Source organism: Erinaceus europaeus, chromosome 16 (genome assembly GCF_950295315.1).
Source record: "Erinaceus europaeus chromosome 16, mEriEur2.1, whole genome shotgun sequence".
Lineage (NCBI taxonomy): Eukaryota > Metazoa > Chordata > Mammalia > Eulipotyphla > Erinaceidae > Erinaceus > Erinaceus europaeus.
In genome coordinates, this window is record NC_080177.1 from 4,864,373 (window position 1) to 4,884,338 (window position 19,966).

At 39.5% G+C, this 19,966-nt stretch overlaps 1 protein-coding gene across 1 annotated transcript in view; it reads left to right on the forward strand.

The window, feature by feature from the left end:
* The window catches only part of HERC1 (HECT and RLD domain containing E3 ubiquitin protein ligase family member 1), a 172,628-nt gene that overhangs the window by 51,066 nt on the left and 101,596 nt on the right, over positions 1–19,966 (forward strand). The window contains exons 7-17 of the mRNA XM_060175709.1: positions 2,889–2,985; positions 3,647–3,790; positions 6,018–6,145; positions 9,098–9,242; positions 9,348–9,519; positions 10,377–10,511; positions 11,011–11,176; positions 13,067–13,192; positions 14,543–14,764; positions 17,641–17,793; positions 17,917–18,049. Of these exons, the coding sequence (XP_060031692.1) occupies positions 2,889–2,985; positions 3,647–3,790; positions 6,018–6,145; positions 9,098–9,242; positions 9,348–9,519; positions 10,377–10,511; positions 11,011–11,176; positions 13,067–13,192; positions 14,543–14,764; positions 17,641–17,793; positions 17,917–18,049 (1,621 nt within the window). The remainder of the gene's footprint in view (positions 1–2,888; positions 2,986–3,646; positions 3,791–6,017; positions 6,146–9,097; positions 9,243–9,347; positions 9,520–10,376; positions 10,512–11,010; positions 11,177–13,066; positions 13,193–14,542; positions 14,765–17,640; positions 17,794–17,916; positions 18,050–19,966) is intronic.

Below are 19,966 nucleotides of genomic sequence, written 5' to 3' on the forward strand. Positions count from 1 at the left end.
AACTTGGGCAGCGTGTGGTACTAGGTAGTGAGGTCATAGGGGCTTCTCAGAGGAGGTGGCATTTCAACAGAAACCAGATGAGGTGTTTAGAGTGGGCAAGTCGTGTGCCTCAGGTCACGCAGATAACTAGCACCGCACCGTTAGAAGGCAAAGCCGGAGCTCTTCATTGCTATTTTCCTTTCCTGTACAGAGAGAAGATATTTTTCTAAACTTAAAACTGTGCAATCATATGAGGGTTGCCATCTTTTAAATGATTATTTTTATGAACAAAGAGACAGAGACACTAGAAGGCTGCTGAGCTCCAGTGCGTGCAGTTCCAGTGGTCAAATCTGGGACCTCACACATGCGAGTCCTGCGCTCTGCCACTAAGTATTTCCCTTGCTCTGGGTCTTTCGGAGTTAAGATTTCATTTTGCCACAAAGTCTTCTTGTATAAAAGTCTCCCCCCCTCTCGATCCCTCCCGCTTCCCTTCTTTCTTCCTTTTGCCATCAGGGTTATCACTGGGGCTCCGTGCCTGTACAATTTTACTGCTCTCCCAAAAAGTTAATTAAAAGTAAACCAGTGGAAGACACTAGGAAGTAGTAGATGTGACTTGGAAAGGAAGAGAAGGCAGGGCCATAGGAAAAAGAAAAAGGGCAAATACACACACACACACACCACACACTCACACACTCACACACACACACACACACACACACACACACACACACACACACACACACACACCACACACTCACACACTCACACACACACACACACACACACACACACACACACACACACTCACACACACACACACACACCACACACTCACACACACACATACACACACACACACACACACACACACACACACACACACACATATACACAGTCATATTATAATATTAAATAATAGTCAGCCCATATCGGTGATCTTGGGAGAACTAGTGCAGTTTCCAAAGGAGGGAAGGGGGGACACAGAACTCTGGTGGTGGGAACAGTGTGGAATTATACCTGTTGTTTTATAATTTTGTCAACCAATATTAAATCACTAGTAATAGTAATGAAAAAATTAACCAGTGGGGCTGGGTGGTGGTACAGCTGGTTGAGTTCTCACATTATCATGAGCAGGGATGCAGGTTCTAGCTCCCATTCCCCACCTGCAGGCAGGATGCTTCACAAGCAGTGAAATAAGTATTGCACGTGTCTCTCTCTCACCCTCTCTATCTCCCCTTCCCCTTTCAATTTCTCTCTGTCCTATCAAATAAGGGGGGGGGGGTTGCTGGAAGGTGGATTCGTTATGTAGGGACTGAGTCCCAGCAATAACCCTGGTGGCAAAAATAAATAAATAACCAGTAGAGATTTCATGTTTATAGCCGAATATCTGAACTATATTAGGTACTTAGTTTTATTAATTGCTTTTAAATTGTGACTTTTTCTAAGGCGACTTCTAAAGTTTGGAGATTGAAAAGATGTGGAGTAATTCATGTAGATGTTATTCTGTGTGTCGTTTTCCAGTCGGTGAATTTGGTCAGGTGCTCTTGCAATATGCCCTATTCCCTGAAACTGTCACCAGTCTAGTTAATGTAGTAAGCTTTATACTCTTTGCTCCTTCTGTATTGGCAACAGTACTTTTCTGAGAGTTATCCCTGCTACATATAGAAAATTTGTGTTAGCGCACTAAACATTGTCTGCTCAGTGACTGTTTAGTCCCCTCCAACTCTAAGTAGAGTCTTGACTGGTGACTTGTTGTCATTATTATTATTATCATTAGTTTATTGCCACCAGGGCTCTGTGCTGGCACTATGAATCCACCACTTCTGGTGGCCATTTTTTCCTTTTTTAAACTTTTCTCTTTATATTTTATTAGATATGACAGAGACAGAGAGAAATTGGCAGGGGTAGAGAGGGAAAGAGAAAGCAGATACCTCTTGACTGCTTGTGAAGCATCCCCACCGCTAGTGAGGAGTGGGGGCTCCAACCTGGGTCTCGCGCTTGGTAGTGTGTGCACTCACTGGGTGCACCACTCGTGACCCCTGATAGGTATCTAAATGGTGTGCTGGGGGATGAACCAGTGCCCTCATGTATGCGAGATCCAGATTTCATTCTCCTTTTTTTTGGGGGGGGGGTGCAGAGAGAGACAAAATAGAGGAGGAGAGACTCGAGAGTGCCTCTCTTCTACCTATGGAATTCCCTTGCTCCTGCCTGTGGCGCTAGGGACGGAGCCCAGGGCCTCACGCACAGTAAGGCATGCCCTTTATCGGCTGAGCCATCTCCTGAGTTTGTTTGTTTTTCATTTCTTTATTAATGTTTATTAATAAAGAAATCAATGGTGTTAATTAATAAAGAAATTAATCAATAAAGTAATGGTATTAATTAAAGGTATTAATGTTTTACAGTCGACAATAAATACAATGCATAACATTTCTCAGTTTTCCACATAACAACACAACCCAACAACACAGCTGAGTTTGTGATACAGCATTTTTGCAAGTGATTAGATTGATGTGCTCAGGTTTCCTGCCAGCCTGCAGCAGTGTTGCCTTTGTGTAAGTTGAGGAAGGTTGTCTTCTCAGGGTAGAAGCCAGAGTACATGGCTTGGCAAGCAGAGCATTGAGTGTATTTCATTACTTGCTTGACCCCTTAGCCAGGCAGCCTTGTCCTGGGCACAGCCTCAAAAACTATATCTGTATTCCTGAATGAATTGTATCAGTGTATTACTTTATATCACATATTTATAATATACATAGATGTTATATGATGTATGGGATCAAATTGGGGACATTTTATGTATATATATATATATATATATATATATACATACAGTTATATATGTATATTATCAAATTGGAAATAATGTCTTACTACCTTTATGCCCAACCAGTGTTCTTTGTGTGTGATTGTAGGTAGTTGTTTGTGTGTCAGCTGGATACAGACATAGTGCGGCAGTCACGGAAGATGGCGAAATATACACGTGGGGTGAAGGAGACTTTGGAAGACTAGGTAAGCTGTTTTAAAAGCTAAAGATACAGGCAGGGGAGATAGCATAATGGCTATGCAAACAGACTCTCATATCTGAGGCTCCAAAGTCCCAGGCTCAATTATCTGCACCACCATAAGCCAAGAGCTAAGCAAAAAGAAAAAAAAGACGTCAAGATTCTCACTGAAAAATAGACATGATAATGGTTCTTAAATACATCAGGCCAAAGATAAACATTTGCATTGTTAGTTTTAAGCTCTCGGGGATCTAATTGTACAGAGAGAGTTCCTAGATTCTGGTGTTAGACTAAGTGTTTCTTTACTAGGAACCTAGTAGGAGCTGTAGTGTGGGCTTCCAGGGAAAGAATGATGCCACACTGACCCTGAAGTGTGCAGCCTGGTGGGTGGCTGATCTGAGTGTGGTGCAGCGCAACACTAGACCAGCGATATGAGAAAGAAACTGTGTTCTAAGAAGAGGTCAGTGCAGGGACCAGGTGCCGTCGCTAGTGAGCAGTGTAGAAGCGGGCTTGAGGGAATACTAGCCATGATTTTACTGCTTATGTTATAACTCCACTTAATAAAATACCTGAATTCTGTTTTTAACTTATGTTTATCACACCTTTGAGGGAATGCCTAAAGAAAACAATAACATGATGTCTCTGCTGCTGTGTGTGTTATCTCCCAGGTCATGGTGACAGTAACAGCCGGAACATTCCAACTTTGGTGAAGGACATTAGCAATGTAGGTGAGGTTTCCTGTGGCAGTTCACACACTATCGCTTTATCTAAAGATGGGAGAACTGTCTGGTCTTTTGGAGGAGGAGACAATGGTATGTAAGAAAGTGATTTATTGATAACTTTGCCCTTTTCTTTTTTTAAAGTCTATATTTCATGTATACATCCCAGCTGTAGAAAACTCAAATCTAAGTGGTAATTTTTTTTTGTTGTTGTTCTGGTCAAGAGGATCTGTGTCAGGCTGCTGAGATAGCTCACCTGGAAGTGTGCCTGCTTCCCACGTGTGCGACTCAAACTCAGTCCCTGGCCCCTGTGGCTCTGGGAGAAGCTTTGTTGCTGTGATTTCTTTTTCATTCTCTCATTCTGAAAACATTTGTCTAGAGTGGTGAAGCCCGGCATGACCCAGGAAAGAAACTCTTTCTACAGGTATTACTCTGACCTTTGTTAGTGGCCAGTGAAATAGCTCATATGGTAGGGAATCTGATTTGCCGAGTCTGTGACACAGATCCAAGCCCCTGGTACACCACTGGGAATATTACAGCACTGGGTGAAGCTTCGGTGCCAAGGCATGTTTTTCTGTTTCTCTGAAAAAGTTGGTGGGAGTGATGAAGACTCAGTGATGATCTCTCCCCACCCCCACCCCCCAAAAAAAAGACCCTTGGTAACTAGACATCTGATTATATATGCATTATACAAATACATTTCTACATAAATGTTAAAAAGTCAGAACATATTTGTGTTTATTGGATATTATTTATAATCTTGTTTATTAGTGATTTAATATTAATTTACAAAATTGTAAGATAACCAGGGGTATAATTCCACACCATTTCCGCCACCAGATTCTGTATCCCCATGTTCTCCATTGGAAACTGTATTACTTCTCCCTAGATTGCAGATATGTCCCAGAACCTCACCTCCCTAGAGCCCTACCCCACTAGGGAAAGATAGCAACAGGCTGGAGCTATGGATCAATCTGCCAATGCCCACGTCCAACAGAGAAGCAGTTACAGAAGCCAGACCTTCCACTTTCTGCATCCTCAAAAGAATTTTAGTCCATACTCTCAGAGAGGGAGAAATATTAGGGGAAGATGACCAGAGGTCTCTGAACTCCAGTTCCGTTAGGTCCCAGAGACAGAAGGGGGGGGACCTTTTTTTTTTTTTTTAATTAAGCTGTATTTTGCTAATATCTTTCTGTGTCAACAAACATTAAAATTTTCTTTTTTTTTAAAAAATTTCTTTATTGGGAAATTAATGTTTTACATTCAACAGTAAATACAATAGTTTGTACATGCATAGCATTTCCCAGTTTTCCATATAACAATACAACCCCCACTAGGTCCTCTGTCATCCTTCTTGGATCTGTATTGTCCCCACCCACCCACCCCAGAGTCTTTTACTTTGGTGCAGTATGCCAATTACATTTCAGGTTCTACTTGTGGGTTTGTTTGTTTTTTTTCTGATCTTGTTTTTAAACTTCTGCCTGAGAGTGAGATCATCCCATACTCATCCTTCTGTTTCTGACTTATTTCACTTCACATGAATTTTTCAAGGTCCATCCAAGGTCGGCTGAAAACGGTGAAGTCACCATTTTTTATAGCTGAGTAGTATTCAGTTGAGCATATATACCACACCTTGCTCAGCCACTCATCTGTTGTTGGCTATTACAAATTGTGCTGCCAAGAAAAAATTTTCTTTTAAGTGGCTCAGCAATTCTTTCATGTGATTATAACACAACTTATAAAACCAGTCTCTTAGTGCTGAATACATAGGTGGTTTGTGATTTTTTTTTTTCCAGCATTGAAAATAACAGTGGAATGTTTAAGTTTTTATTCACGTAGTTGCTCTGACCAGGAATATGTGAGTGCACACTACCCAGTCCTGTATGTTCAAATTAAGATAATGTTAAAGATGATTTCAGTGGTGAAAGTAGTGTCTTTAATTTTGAATTTATTTTCGTTTAGTGATTTACTAATTTCCTGCCTGATGAACTGCAGATTCTTTCAGAACTATGTGTATAGAATTTCTGTGCAGAATCTGAGTAGCGCATCCGCAAATCTGATGTTAGAAATATGATCAGCAAAAGAGAAAAAGACAAATGAATTTCCATATTTCCTTAGAAATGGTTTTAATTTCTAAGGCTGTCGGTTGTTATTTTCTCATAGCAGAAGTGTCCCTTTGTTAACATCCTCTGTTGTTTTGTTGCCACGTGTCAGGTTAGCGATGGAGAGACGAGCTGTTCATCAACTTCAATGACTTTAGACAAATACAGATTCTTTTGTACAAGAACATGTTTAGCAAAAATGTGTTTGTTTTTTATAGGCAAGCTTGGCCATGGTGACACCAACAGAGTATATAAACCTAAAGTTATTGAGGCTTTACAAGGAATGTTTATTCGCAAAGTTTGTGCTGGGAGCCAATCTTCACTTGCTTTGACGTCAACAGGCCAGGTAGGCTTCTGGGAAGAGCAGGAAAGCAGAGTATCAAAGTTTGATTTCAAAGGTACCCACTGAAATGAACAACTTTCTACTGCCTGAAGAGCGAGAGGATCTGAGACAGAGCCAGGTTTTCTGAGCTTGCCTGTGTGACCCCGATAAACTTTTCATCACCCCCTAGTCTTTGTATTAAGACAGTTTTGTAAAATCCACACTCAGCAAAACTGTGGTTAGTGAAGGAGAGCAAGATTCAGTGTTGTTGGAATCAGTTGTATGAACTAAAAAGGATAGAAAAGACTAGATTAAAAAGAACTGGGTGGTGGGGCTCCTGGTTGAGCACATGTTATAGTGTCCAGGACTTGGGTTCAAGCTCCCAGTCCCCACCTGCAGGGGGTAAAGCTTCATGAGTTGTGAAGCAGAGCTGCAGGTGTCTCTGTCTCTCTTCCTCTCTATCTCCCCCTTCCTCTTAATTTCTGGCTGTCTGTATTCAATAAATAAGTAAAAATAATGATGATAGTAATAAAGAATAAAGAAGATACCCCCACATAAAAATAACCTGGGAAAAGTGACTCGTTTTGAAGAAAAGGGATAGAGGCACTCAGATTAATTTGACAATACTTTTTTATCACTACAGCTGCTTTTTTATTCAGATAGAAAGACAAATATCCACCAATGTGTCCTGGAGCTCCGCTTCCCCAGAGACACACAGGGAAAGAGAGAGGCAGACTGGGAGTATGGACCGACCAGTCAATGCCCATGTTCAGCGGGGAAGCAATTACAGAAGCCAGACCTTCTACCTTCTGCAACCCACAATGACCCTGGGTCCATGCTCCCAGAGGGATGGAGAATGGGAATGCTATCAGGGGAGGGGGTGGGATATGGAGATTGGGTGGTGGGAATTGTTTGGAGTTGTACCCCTCCTACCTTATGGTTTTGTTAATTAATCCTTTCTTTAAAAAAAAAAATTGGAAAAAAAAAAGACAAAGATAAAAAAAGGAAAAGAAAAAGAAAGACAGGAAGTGAGGGGACAGGACACAGACAAATGTGATGAGAACCAGGCAGTGGCACACCTGGTAGATTGCACATGCTACCATGAGCAAAAGCCCAGGTTCAAGACTACTGAGGCTTGAACCTGTGTCCTCTTGAATGATAAAATATGCACTCATCGATAAGCCCCTAATAAATACTTTTAAAGAGTAAGGTAGTAATACTTTAAATAAATACTTTAAATGGGTGAGGTTGTAGTCTTTCCTGTATACTTGCTGAGCGTGAAATGAAGAACAGCATCTGCCTTTGTGTCAGTCCATCTCTGTCCCCTTCCGTGCTGACTTCCCAGGTCTTATGTTTGAAATTGCAGTTTGTATTTTTACACACATAATCCATCAATGCTCCACTGAAGGAATATTACAAGAGAAAATTCTCTTGAGTGGTCAGAAAAGTCATGACACATATTCACATATTTGCATAGAAAAATATGTCATGACTTTTCTGACATAGGCCATGTAGGCCTTACTGAGTGACAATACATTGTTGCACTTGAGGATGAGCTATTTGGGAGATTTTCTGTTAATTTTGATGTTTCTTAAAAACACACACACACACACACACACACACACACACACACACACACACACACACACACACACACACACTTTATTGGGTGGCTAATGTCTACAGTACAACTGTTGACACTAAGTGCAGCCTCTCACCTTCCATGATAGGTGTCTAGGTGTATTCAAGACACTCTCCCCCAACCTAGGTCCTTTCCCCCATTGTACACCAGTACTTCAACACCCCTTCCTCCGAATAATATCCCTCCTTCCCCAGAGTGCTTTGCTTTGGTGCAATATACTAGGTGCATTTTTTTTTTTTCTTACCTTATTTGCCTCTGGTTGCTAACTTGTCTTGAAACAAAATCTTTACTGGAATTTTGTTGCATTCTGTACACTTGTCTTAATTTCACTTGCAACTGGTACCAACATTTAATTTTTTTGAAGAAGTTTAGCATCTCAATAGTCTTTTCTAAAATAATTATAAGACAAAAAAAATCCCAGATATTATTAAAATCTGCTGCAGGAAAAAATTCATTACATTTTCTGTTTGCTTTGATATGATGTTGCCAGATTGGCAGAGATTCTCCCCTTTGTCCTCCTCTTCTTGACCTTGCTTTTCCCCAAATATCTTAAATAAGTGAGTAAATATTTTATATTAATTTATCAAAAATGAAGATATTCAGAGACATCTCTCTTGCCTACTGCTTCACCAGACCGTCTTGGTAAGCGATAATTAAAATCATTATAGCAGTGAGGTGTGAGGTTTATATCAGAAACATCAATTTTATGATTTACATAATTCCTTTTTATAGTTACACCTTGGTTTTCAGCTAAGAAATATTGAAACCTGCATAATGAAAACCATGGGAAGGAAAGTTTTAAGATATTATCAGTATTTCCAACCTGCTAAAACTGGGCAAAGATAACATAATGTAAGTCAGTTAGTACTTTGGCACACATTCTTGGAAAGCCCTACCATTTTTTTCCTTCTGTGCTGAATTCTCATTTTAGGGCAACTGTTTATAAAGCCTATAAGTGAATGTAAGAGAGCAAAATAAATCTTGGGAAATTTAAAGTGATTGAAAAGTCAAATTTTTTCCCCACCAAATTCATTGGAACTTGGTTTCTGCAGAAGAACACTGCTCCTGGCAGCCAGACATCTATTTTAATTTTGTTAGAGGGTAGGATAGAGAGAAATCGAATGGGAGAGAGAGATAGAAGAGATAGATACTTGCAGCACTACTCCCGTTCGTGAACCTTCCTCCTTCTAGGTGGAGACTGGTGGAAGGGGAGGGGGAGCAAATATTTTTAATAAAATAAAGTTAGTTGGTATCAAATCACTGTCTTGTATAAATCGTTACTTATTTCTACACAACTTTAACCTAGACACTCAGGTTATTTCTGCTTATTGAAGGTCTACGCGTGGGGCTGTGGAGCTTGCCTAGGCTGTGGCTCTTCAGAAGCTACTGCTTTAAGGCCCAAACTCATTGAAGAACTGGCTGCCACAAGAATAGTTGATATTTCCATTGGAGACAGTCATTGTTTGGCGCTTTCTCATGGTAAGGTCACTTGTGTTTGAAGGAATAGTTTTAGCTACCATATACAACTATATATAGTACATGTATTACATTTCAGCTTGAGTTCCATTTGTCCTTTGTTTTTAGACAATGAAGTCTATGCCTGGGGTAATAACTCAATGGGACAGTGTGGCCAAGGAAATTCCACAGGTCCTATTACTAAACCAAAGAAAGTGAGTGGGTTGGATGGCATTGCTATTCAACAGATTTCAGCTGGAACCTCACATAGTCTTGCATGGACTGCTCTTCCTAGGGACAGGTAAGAGCACCTATGTGTAAAAATCCTCGCATTTCAGTAACAAAAAATTGCCCTTTTTTCCCCCCATAAAATATACTTCTGAACATTTCTAGTATTGTTTACTCTGCTGTTAATGACATCTAAGTTTCTTCCCATTTAGATTTTGAAGTTGGCTATGTTTTACAGATAAGTAGATACAGTCCCTCCTCTCCTCACTGCTAGGGCTTCACTGGACATGGCAAAGTGGACTTTCTCAGTGAGGTATTTTGCTGGGGTCAGGCAGGTGACTTTACACTTTTATCAAGAGATTGGGATAGCTTCAGATGTTTTCAGATGCATGTGGGTTTGTGTACAATTTAGAATGTATTATATATGCAGTCTAGACTTCTGGTTCCATTGTTTTTAAAGAACATTCTAAACATTCAAATACATTTATAGATGATTACCTCCAAAAAAAAGCAGAAGTTGCATATTAATAATTTGCTACCAGTACTGAATTTGAAACCTCCTCCTTTGTATCTATAAAATTGCCTCCCAAAGTTTTGAAAAATCTTCCCAAACGATTTCAGGACTTTCTCTTTTAATAAGTTTCTGTATCCTTCTTTATTAGAGTCTGAGTATTTCTCATTATGTGAAATAGACATTACAGACTCTTAGAACCCTCTGACTTCAGGTAAGTGATATCAGGCTTGCAAAATAGGAGGTGGGTGGTGCCTTCTTGATGGGCTCCAGGAATGTCAGATTCCCTTGCTGAAATAAAGTGCCTTTGTGTTTTGTTGAAATCTTTCAGCTTTAATAACTTTTAGACTTTGTTTTACTTTTGATCATGTATGAAATGTTTGTATAAGGACTGTTTTATGGTCTTCTATTTCTTCCAGACAAGTTGTTGCCTGGCACCGGCCTTACTGTGTAGATCTTGAAGAGAGCACCTTCTCACACCTACGTTCTTTTCTTGAGAGATACTGTGATAAAATAAATAGCGAAGTCCCCCCACTCCCTTTCCCTTCTTCAAGGTACGGTGTGTCTGTGTCTGTATGTGTTGGCATGTGTACGCGTGTATATATTTTTCATTTGGAGTGGGGTTTTTTGTTTGTTTGTTTGTTTTTTAAACCAAAGCACAGCTCAGCTCTGGCTTGTGGTGATGGTGGGGCATTGAACTTGGGACTTTGGTGCCTCTGACATGAGTCTCTTTCCCTAATTATTATGTTATTTCCTCCACCCTCATCTTGAGTTTTGACGTAATTTTCTTTATTGTTCAGATCCTTCCTCAGCTATGTGAAACTTCTTTATAATCTAAAAAAAAAAAAAAAAAGAAAGAAAGAAAAAGGAAGCTAAATGTAGTCTTATATTAATAATAACCTCTAAGAAAAGTCTATAATTTTATGAATCATATATTTATATATTACCCCTGGCCACAATTTGGCAGAATTTTTAAAGAAAAAAATTATTACCCAAACTAGATAGCACATGCTTGTATGTTCCAGAAATTCACAGCCAGTTTCTTTGGTTTAGGGAACACCACAATTTCCTCAAGCTGTGCCTGAAGCTGCTTTCAAACCATCTCGCCCTTGCACTTGCCGGAGGGGTGGCCACCAGCATTCTTGGGAGACAGGCTGGTCCACTTCGAAATTTGCTCTTCAGACTAATGGACTCAACTGTTCCAGATGAAATCCAAGAGGTAAGTAGATAGGACTTGTGGATCTATATCTCAGGTCACATCTCTCTCTGTCTCTCTTTCAGGCACGAGAGTTCAGCTGGTATAGTTCTCAGGCACTATACCAGCTGTATACCAGAGACCTTCACTGGGGTCTTTTCTCACTTGTTTCTGTTTTCTTGATGGAAGTAAATGTTTTTGGTGGACATATTTTAAGACAAAAGGTCAAATGTCACCTCTCAGAAAGCGTTTACTCTCTGCCCTCCTACCAAATTAGGCTTTTCTTGTATTTGTTAATTGTAATTGGTTTTTTTTTGTGATAAAATGTGTTGTTGTTTTAATTTTACTTATATTCATTTATTTTATTTAGGCCATTTTTACTGTGAAGGGGGGAGGCTTAACAGTCATTAATAAGTGGCCACAGTCTCTTTCCTCATTACCAAAACTTCTAGTTATTTGCCTGCAACAGTGCTGTTCTCCACACATGTGTGTGTGTGCGCGTCTGCGTCCACGCCATTTCATTGAGCCCCTCAGGGAATTTCTTTCTTGGTACTTTATTTTAAAACACTATAGACTTATTTGGACCAGTCCTCTTAATTCTTGTATTTCCTTTCTTGTTTTTCTTCTTTTTTTCCCTTCCTTTATGAGACACTTAATTTTATTATTTATTTATTTTTATTTATTATTATTTTGCCTCTAGGGTTATCGCTGGGGCTCAGTGCCAGCACTATGAATCCACTGCTCCTGGTGGCTTTTTTTCTCTTTTTTTCTCTATTTTATTGGATAGGACAGAGAAAAATTGAGGGGGGAGGAGAAGATAGAGGGAGAGACAAGTAGACACCTGCAGACCTGCTTCACTGCTTGTGAAGCATACACCCCTCACACACACCCACCCCCACACACACACACAGGTGGTGAGCTAGGGGCTTGAACCAGGATTCTTGCACCAGTCTTTGAGTTTCGTACTATGTGTACTTAACCCGGTGTGCCACTGCCTGGCTCCTGAGAAGTTTAATTTTATAGTCTAATTCTTATATTGAGATCTTTTAGGTTTCCTGTGATATTTTTAATTTTTAAGAGCTCTTAATTTGCGGGTTCCTTTTTTTTTTTTTTTAGAAGTCTCTTTTCCTGACTTATTCTGTCTTTTTGAAGGTATTTACTTGTGTTCTAAGTTTTATTGTTCACATGTAGTTACCAATAACAATTTGCATATTACCTGTTAGTTTTAGTTTCCTGATACCAGTCCGTGTGCTTTCTGCCATGTGCGCTTAACCCGCTGCACCACCGCCTGGCTCCCTGATAGACACCTGTAGAACTGCTTCACTGCTTGTGAAGCGATAGCTCTGCAGGTGGGGAGCCGGGGGCTCGAACCAGGATCCTTGCTCAACACTGTAGAGTAGACGCCATGCTCAGTATTTGCTGGGTAATCATTAGGTATTTAGTAGCAAATCCAAAATTCAATTCTATTTTTCATAAAATTATATAAAGAAGGACTGATGAAAGACGAGATTAATCACCTGACGGAGTGAACACATTGCCAGCTGCAAGAGTCCCCCTGGCCACCACATAGGAGACCCACAAAGGGAAAGCTTCACAAAATGGGACAGTGCTGTAATGTCTGTCCTCTTCTCTCATCTCTTTCTCTCTGTCTCTCACCTTTTATCGAAAATAAATATATATAAATAAATAGTCTGACAGGAGCAGAAGAATCTTGGGGTGTGGAGCCCCTAGGGTGATAAAATGATGGCAAAAATAAACATTGTTTAAAAGAAGGGCATATATACTTTCTTTATGCTATGCCTGTGTACTCCCTTCTCAAGACTTCTGTAATACTAACAGTGGATACATTTTTCTCACATTTCTCTGAAAAGTAAGAACCAGGCCAATAATTCACTTTTCTTTTTTTGATATTAGGTGGTAATTGAAACACTGTCAGTGGGAGCAACTATGTTACTACCTCCTTTACGAGAACGAATGGAATTACTTCATTCTCTTTTGCCCCAAGGACCTGATAGATGGGAAAGCTTATCTAAAGGACAGGTGAGCCTTGGCATGCCGTCTAGGTGAACCAGTAGATAGACACACACACCCCTCTGAGGCCTAGGAGGAAATAAACTCACCAACTGACATGAATTTAGTGCTTTTAATCCTAATATTTAATGTCTTCTGCTAAAGAGTTACCAAAGGCAAGTGATAATTTGTTAAACAATTTGAAACTAATGTTTATGACTGACATTTCCTGTGAGGTTTAGCCTGTCAAACCAGAGACCTTCAGACTTGTTTGCAAAGTGCTGATTTGGAGTCAAAGGCATTTACTACAGTTAGTTTGGTACCTAGGGTTTTGCTTGAAATTTCACATATGAGAAGAAGTAAAAGATGATGATTATTGTGGAAAATACTATGCTATGGTTATTTTCTCCATTTGTAATTTTTTTTTTTTTTTGGGCATTAAGGTAAGTTCATTTTGCTCATCCAAATGAAAGAATCTGTTGTAGAGTTAGAGACTTGAGAAAAAAAGTGGTATGTACTGGCAACTTAATTTCCACGGGATGCTCTCAAGTAAGTATTTTGCATTAATTTAGATTTCAAGTGATTATTTTAAATGCTGGAGTAAATAGTTGTCACTGATAATTCTATAGAATATATTGTATAATTTATCTCTTGACATTTCCTCCTACTCTACTTATAGTACCACTTGAACTTAGAATTTTAGGTATTGGGAGTTGGGCAGCAGCACAGCCAGTTAAGCGCAGGTGGTACAAAGCGCAAGGACCGGCATAAGGATCCCAGTTTGAGCCCCTGGCTCCCCACCTGCAGGGGAGTCCCTTCACAGGCAGTGAAGCAGGTCTGCAGGTGTCTGTCTTTCTCTCCCCCTCTCTGTCTTCCCCTCCTCACACCATTTCTCTCTGTCCTATCCAACAACAACATCATCAATAACAATGATAATAATAACCACAACAATGATAAAACAACTAGGCTAACAAAAGTGAAAAAAATGGCCTCCAGGAGCAGTGGATTCGTGGATTCAGCAATAACCCTGGAGGCAAAATAATAATAATAATAATGATAATAATAATAACAACAACAACAGTGAAAAACAACAAGGGCAACAAAAGGGCAAATAAATAAATAAATATTTAAAAAAATTTTTTAAAAGTATCTTAGGTATTGAATGTAGACTAGAACACTGTTATATCCTTCCAAATTCTACTAATGGGAGTTTTCTCTTTTAATTATACACACTTCCTAAGATGATTGTTTATCAGGATGCTAAGTGACTATGTAGCATCATTAGTATAGTTACTTTTTTATCCTAGGATTCTTCTCTACTAGTACATTTGAAAACTAATTATTGTTATTGTACCAATGGATGGACTTTTATTCATTTAGAGGATGCAACTGGATATCATTCTGACAAGCCTGCAGGACCATACCCATGTCGCCTCGTTGCTTGGCTACAGTTCCCCCTCCGATGCTGCTGACCTCTCTTCTGTGTGCACCGGCTACGGAAGCCTGTCAGATCAGCCCTATGGCACTCAGAGCTGCCATCCAGACACCCACCTGGCTGAAATCTTGATGAAGACTCTCTTAAGAAATTTAGGGTTTTATACAGTAAGTTACTCTTTAGGTTGAGGCATTTTGCTGGGGTGTTGGTAGGGGGATGCTTCAGGTCAAGTAATTTTGATAGTTAAACACTTATGAAATAAATAAAACTCTGGTTCCAGTCTCTCAAAGGGAAAAAGGTATGTAGATCTTATGAATATTATGAGTGCCAGTAACTTGTACTTGAGTATTCCAGATATTTTAGGACTTTATAATTTTTTTTCTGATTTTTTTAATATAGAATAAATAATAGCCAACTTTTTGCAAGAGAAGAATAATGAGGAAGGGATTAACCTTATAAGACAAAAGGTAATCATTAAGCAAAGTGGCCGCTATTGATTGAAACTAGACTGTAACAGGGAAGAAGATAACTAGAATGCTATCATTTCTTAACTCTGTGGTGGTCCATAGTTCCATCTCCTTTATTTTCTATTGCTTTGGAGCCTAGGCCATCAGGACTTTAATAGTAATGCTGTCTCCATCGTGGCCTCTCCCCAGCATCTTGCTGCTGAAATTACCTTGTTATATTTAGTAGCTTCTCTGTATCACGGGCCCTTCCAACCCTGCACCACTTGGTTTATATGCCATTCTCACCATACACCTGGCAACCTTATTTTCTGCTTCTTCTTTTTCTCTCCAAATCTGTGACAGTTTTAGGAAGCCTCCCTCAGCTGCGCTACTGATAGAGTTGCATCTCCCTTGCGATTTTTAGAGTCTCGGCCTATGGTGCAGCTTAGCTTTGTTTGTGTGTTACTTGGTCTTCTGTATCTCTTCAGGGTCTGATCTGTCTGCTCTTTTTCTTCTTCACAAGTCGTAGTGGTTATTATTGCCCACATTGGATGTTGTTGACTCACAGGGGCATTTATTTCTATAGAATTACTGTCTTTAAGATTTCACATTTAAACAACAAGAGCAACAGAAGGTAAAATAAATAAATAAAGCTTTAAAAAAAAAGATTTCATAATATGAATTTAATTCGCAAATGGAATGGGAGCAATACTGTGGTATTTCTATTTATTACTGATCAAAAATCTTCCCAAAATTGTAAGGAACATTTTTGCTGCATTAACACAGTATCTTACATCAGCAGAATAACTCAGTTGTATATATTATATGGAAATAAAATTCTAACTGCTTTTGGGCTAAAATTGTGGTTTCTTTTTAATGTGATTTCAAATCTGTCATGTTCTGAGATTTTAAAGTAACAGTGCTCACTCTGGTCTGAACTATTATGACAGTTAAGAACAGGCAAGTTATGAACAATACAAATTTATTTCTCACAGGGTGACAAGTCCAAGATAAAGTTACCAAGAGTGTGATAGGAGCCTACTTCTCAGTTCATTGACAGATATCTTCCTGCATTCACACACAGAGAGCTCCTTAGGGGCTCCAACTGTCCTGACCTAATAAGCTTGCTAAGGCCTACCTCCAAATGCCATCACATGGAAGATTAGATTCAGCATATGCTTTGAGGGGACTCAAACACTGCATCTCAAGCAGTGCTTACTTTGCAGCTTACAATGGTGCTTCTGCATAGCAAGGGTGTTAGCATGTCCTGAGACTCTTATTTACAAACTGTAAAGTATAGATTATATTTTACGCACAAAGTTTTCATAATGTCACTATTACAAGAAGTAAAATTGGAAATAACTGAAATGTCTACAATAGGGAACTGCTTAAGTAAATTATAGTGTATATGCTCAGTGGAATATTATGAGACTTAAATTTTAATTATACACAGTTTAAGGAAAGATAGAAAATGTGAATTTTCTAAGTGAGGACTAAAAATAGAACATATATCATTATGAAAAAAAATGATGGAGATGAGGGCGGGGGAAATTACAGAACAAATCAGGAGAGAAATGGACCAAAAAATAGTGATGTCTTTGGGTAATTGGTTAAATAAGGATTTTTACATTTATAATAGTAAAAATACTGTTTTGGTCATTTTTACCATATCTCCTAGTGTCATAAGTATACACACTTACAGCATTAGACAGTATTTATATACGTAGTGGGAAAGAACCAGAGCATCATTTTGGCATGTCCACCGGGTTCTGGGATTCAAACTTGTTACTTCACGTGTGCAAGTCCCAGGCTCTACCACTAACCCACCTCCTAGCCACAAAGGGAATTCTCTGTCTTAGCAACAGAATAGTTACTAGCAGGAAGTTTAACATTGACACAGAGCTATTATCGGCTGTACAGTCTGCATTAGCATTTTACAGTTGTCCAAATAATACTCTTTATAACAGTTCCTTTCCCACCCAACCCAGGATCATGTGTTTTTAGTTTGCATGTCTTTTCTACTCCATCTGTTTATATTGTAATCAGAAACAAACTGGATTTTTGATGATTGTCTTTTTAGATATTAATAAACACATGAAAACAAAACCTTTACACAATACATCTGGAATGGCAGTTGCTTAAAAATGTTGGAGTAGAATGTCTTTGAATGGTGCAATGTTTTAATTTCTTAGTGTTTTTAAAGTGTGGTTAAACATTGATTACTTTTTAAAATTTTTATAGAGACAGAAACTAAAGGGAAGGGGTGATAGGGAGTGAGCCACCTGCAACACTGCTTCACTGCTTGTGAAGCTTCCTCCCATATGTGGGGACTGGGACTTGAACTTAGGGCTTTGAGCACCATAACACATAGCTCAACTGGGTGGGTATACTACCACCTGGCCCAAAAATATGTATTATCTTTTAAGTAAAAAAATAGATCAAAATGGCTAGATAAATAGCCACGTCTAAGAGCTACTGTGCGAATATTTAACATCGATAGGTAGGAAAATTACTTAAGTGAGAAATATTTGTGGCAGGTCATTGTTTTCACTTTCAAATGCTTCAAATATATAATCTTTACTTATGTATCATTTTAGGATCAGGCATTTGGAGAGCTAGAAAAGAATAGTGATAAATTTCTACTTGGAACATCATCATCTGAGAACAGCCAGCCTGCTCATCTTCATGAACTGCTGTGCTCACTGCAGAAACAGCTCCTGGCGTTTTGCCATATTAATAACATTAGTGAGGTATGACTTGCTGTGTCTTATCATTTCTCAGGGACCTTGAGGCTGAAATAATTGGTAAGCTGTGATATTTTTATATCATGAATCTTTCAAAGTAGTAACAGGTTCATTTTTTTCCACCTGCAGAACTCCAGCAGTGTGGCATTGCTTCACAAGCATCTTCAACTCTTGTTGCCTCACGCTACAGACATTTATTCACGTTCTGCAAATCTGCTCAAAGAAAGTCCATGGAACGGCAGTGTTGGTGGAAAATTAAGAGGTGTGTTTGGTTCTGAATTTAAGATTTAATTTGTGGATATAAAGCAAGAGTTAAACTGAAGGCTCTGGACTGAAGAAAAATGACTTTGAAATCCATCCTATTGATGATCCCTGTGGTCTTGGTTGGTAGTGATGGTAATAGTGGCTCATCTAATTAATCTTAAAATATTCTGGTTGGCACATCGCAGGACTTTTTTTTTTTTTTTTTTTTTTTGCCTCCAGAGTTATTGCTGGGCTCAGTGCCTGCACCATGAATCCACCGCTCCTGGAGGCCATTTATCCCCCCTTTTGTTGCCCTTGTTGTTGTAGCCTTGTTGTGGTTATTATTGTTGATGCTGTTTGTTGTTGGATAGGACAGAGAGAAATGGAGAGAGGAGGGGAAGACAGAGAGGGGGAGAGAAAGACAGACAACTGCAGACCTGCTTCACTGCCTGTGAAGCGACTCCTCTGCAGGTGGGGAGCCGGGAGCTCGAACTGGGATCCTTATGCTGGTCCTTGCGCTTTGCGCCACCTGCGCTTAACCTGCTGCACTACCGCCCGACCCCCCGACTGTTTTTTTTTTTAAGTATTTTATTTTATTTATTCCCTTTTGTTGCCCTTGTTGTTTTATTGTTGTAGTTATTATTGTTGTTGTCGTCGTCGTTGGATAGGACAGAGAGAAACGGAGAGAGGAGGGGAAGACAGAGAGGGGGAGAGAAAGATAGACACCTACAGACCTGCTTCACTGCCTGTGAAGCGACTCCCCTGCAGGTGGGGAGCCTGGGTTCGAACCAGGATCCTTATGCCGGTCCTTGTGCTTTGTGCCACCTGCGCTTAACCCGCTGCACTACAGCCCGACTCCCCGACTGTTTTTTTTTTAAGTACTTTATTTTATTTATTCCCTTTTGTTGCCCTTGTTTTATTGTTGTAGTTATTATTGATGTTGTCATTGTTAGATAGGACAGAGAGAAATGGAGAGAGGAGGGGAAGACAGAGGGGGAAAGAAAGACAGACACCTGCAGACCTGCTTCACTGCCTGTGAAGAGACTCCCCTGCAGGTGGGGAGCCGGGGTTCGAACCGGGATCCTTATGCCGGTCCTTGTGCTTTGTGCCACCTGCGCTTAACCCGCTGCACTACAGCCCGACTCCCCACCCCCGACTGTTTTTAAAGGCATTACGTGAGACATACTAAAAAAGGTCAGTGGCACAAAGTAAGATTTTTATCTTTATTTGGCAGTGTTCCTTTTTCGTTCTTGAAATGCTTTCTTTTTGCTGGGCTCTGTGTAGTCACTCTCTTGTGTTTTCTCATCTCTTTCAGCACTGTTAGAATCAGTTCCCACAGTACCTTTTCCTTGAACAAGCCCTTTCATCCTCTCTACTTTCTGATTGATCTTATGGGGTACCATTGACTTTGACCACCATGTATATATTGACTTTCATATCTGCCTTTGACAGAACTCCTGTTCTGAGTACCGGAGTCTTTCTCTACTTACATACTAAGTGTCTTATCTTGCTTTTTCCATTTTGGAATTTTTATCTGGAATGAACTTAACTTTGAAGTTTCCTTATGGGGGGCATGAAGGAAGAGAGAAACTAAAACCATTGCTTAGTAGATACTTTTATTTTGTTGTTAATAGACAACTAAAATATAACTTGTGTAAACTGAATTCATTTCTGAATAGTCCTTCTTGCCCCAGAATATGAAATATTGAAATAAATTTAAAATCAGTACAGATGATACTTTAGAAGTACTTTCTTTTCATGAGAGACATACACACAGAGAAGCCAGAGCATGACTTAGCTCTGATTTATCTTGGTTCAAGGATTGAACCTGTTACCATGTGGCCTTAGGTGTAAAAGTCTTGTTTGCTACCTCTGCACCCTCTCCCCAGCCCAATACAGATGGTTTTAAAACCAATACAGTTATCTTTAAAACCAA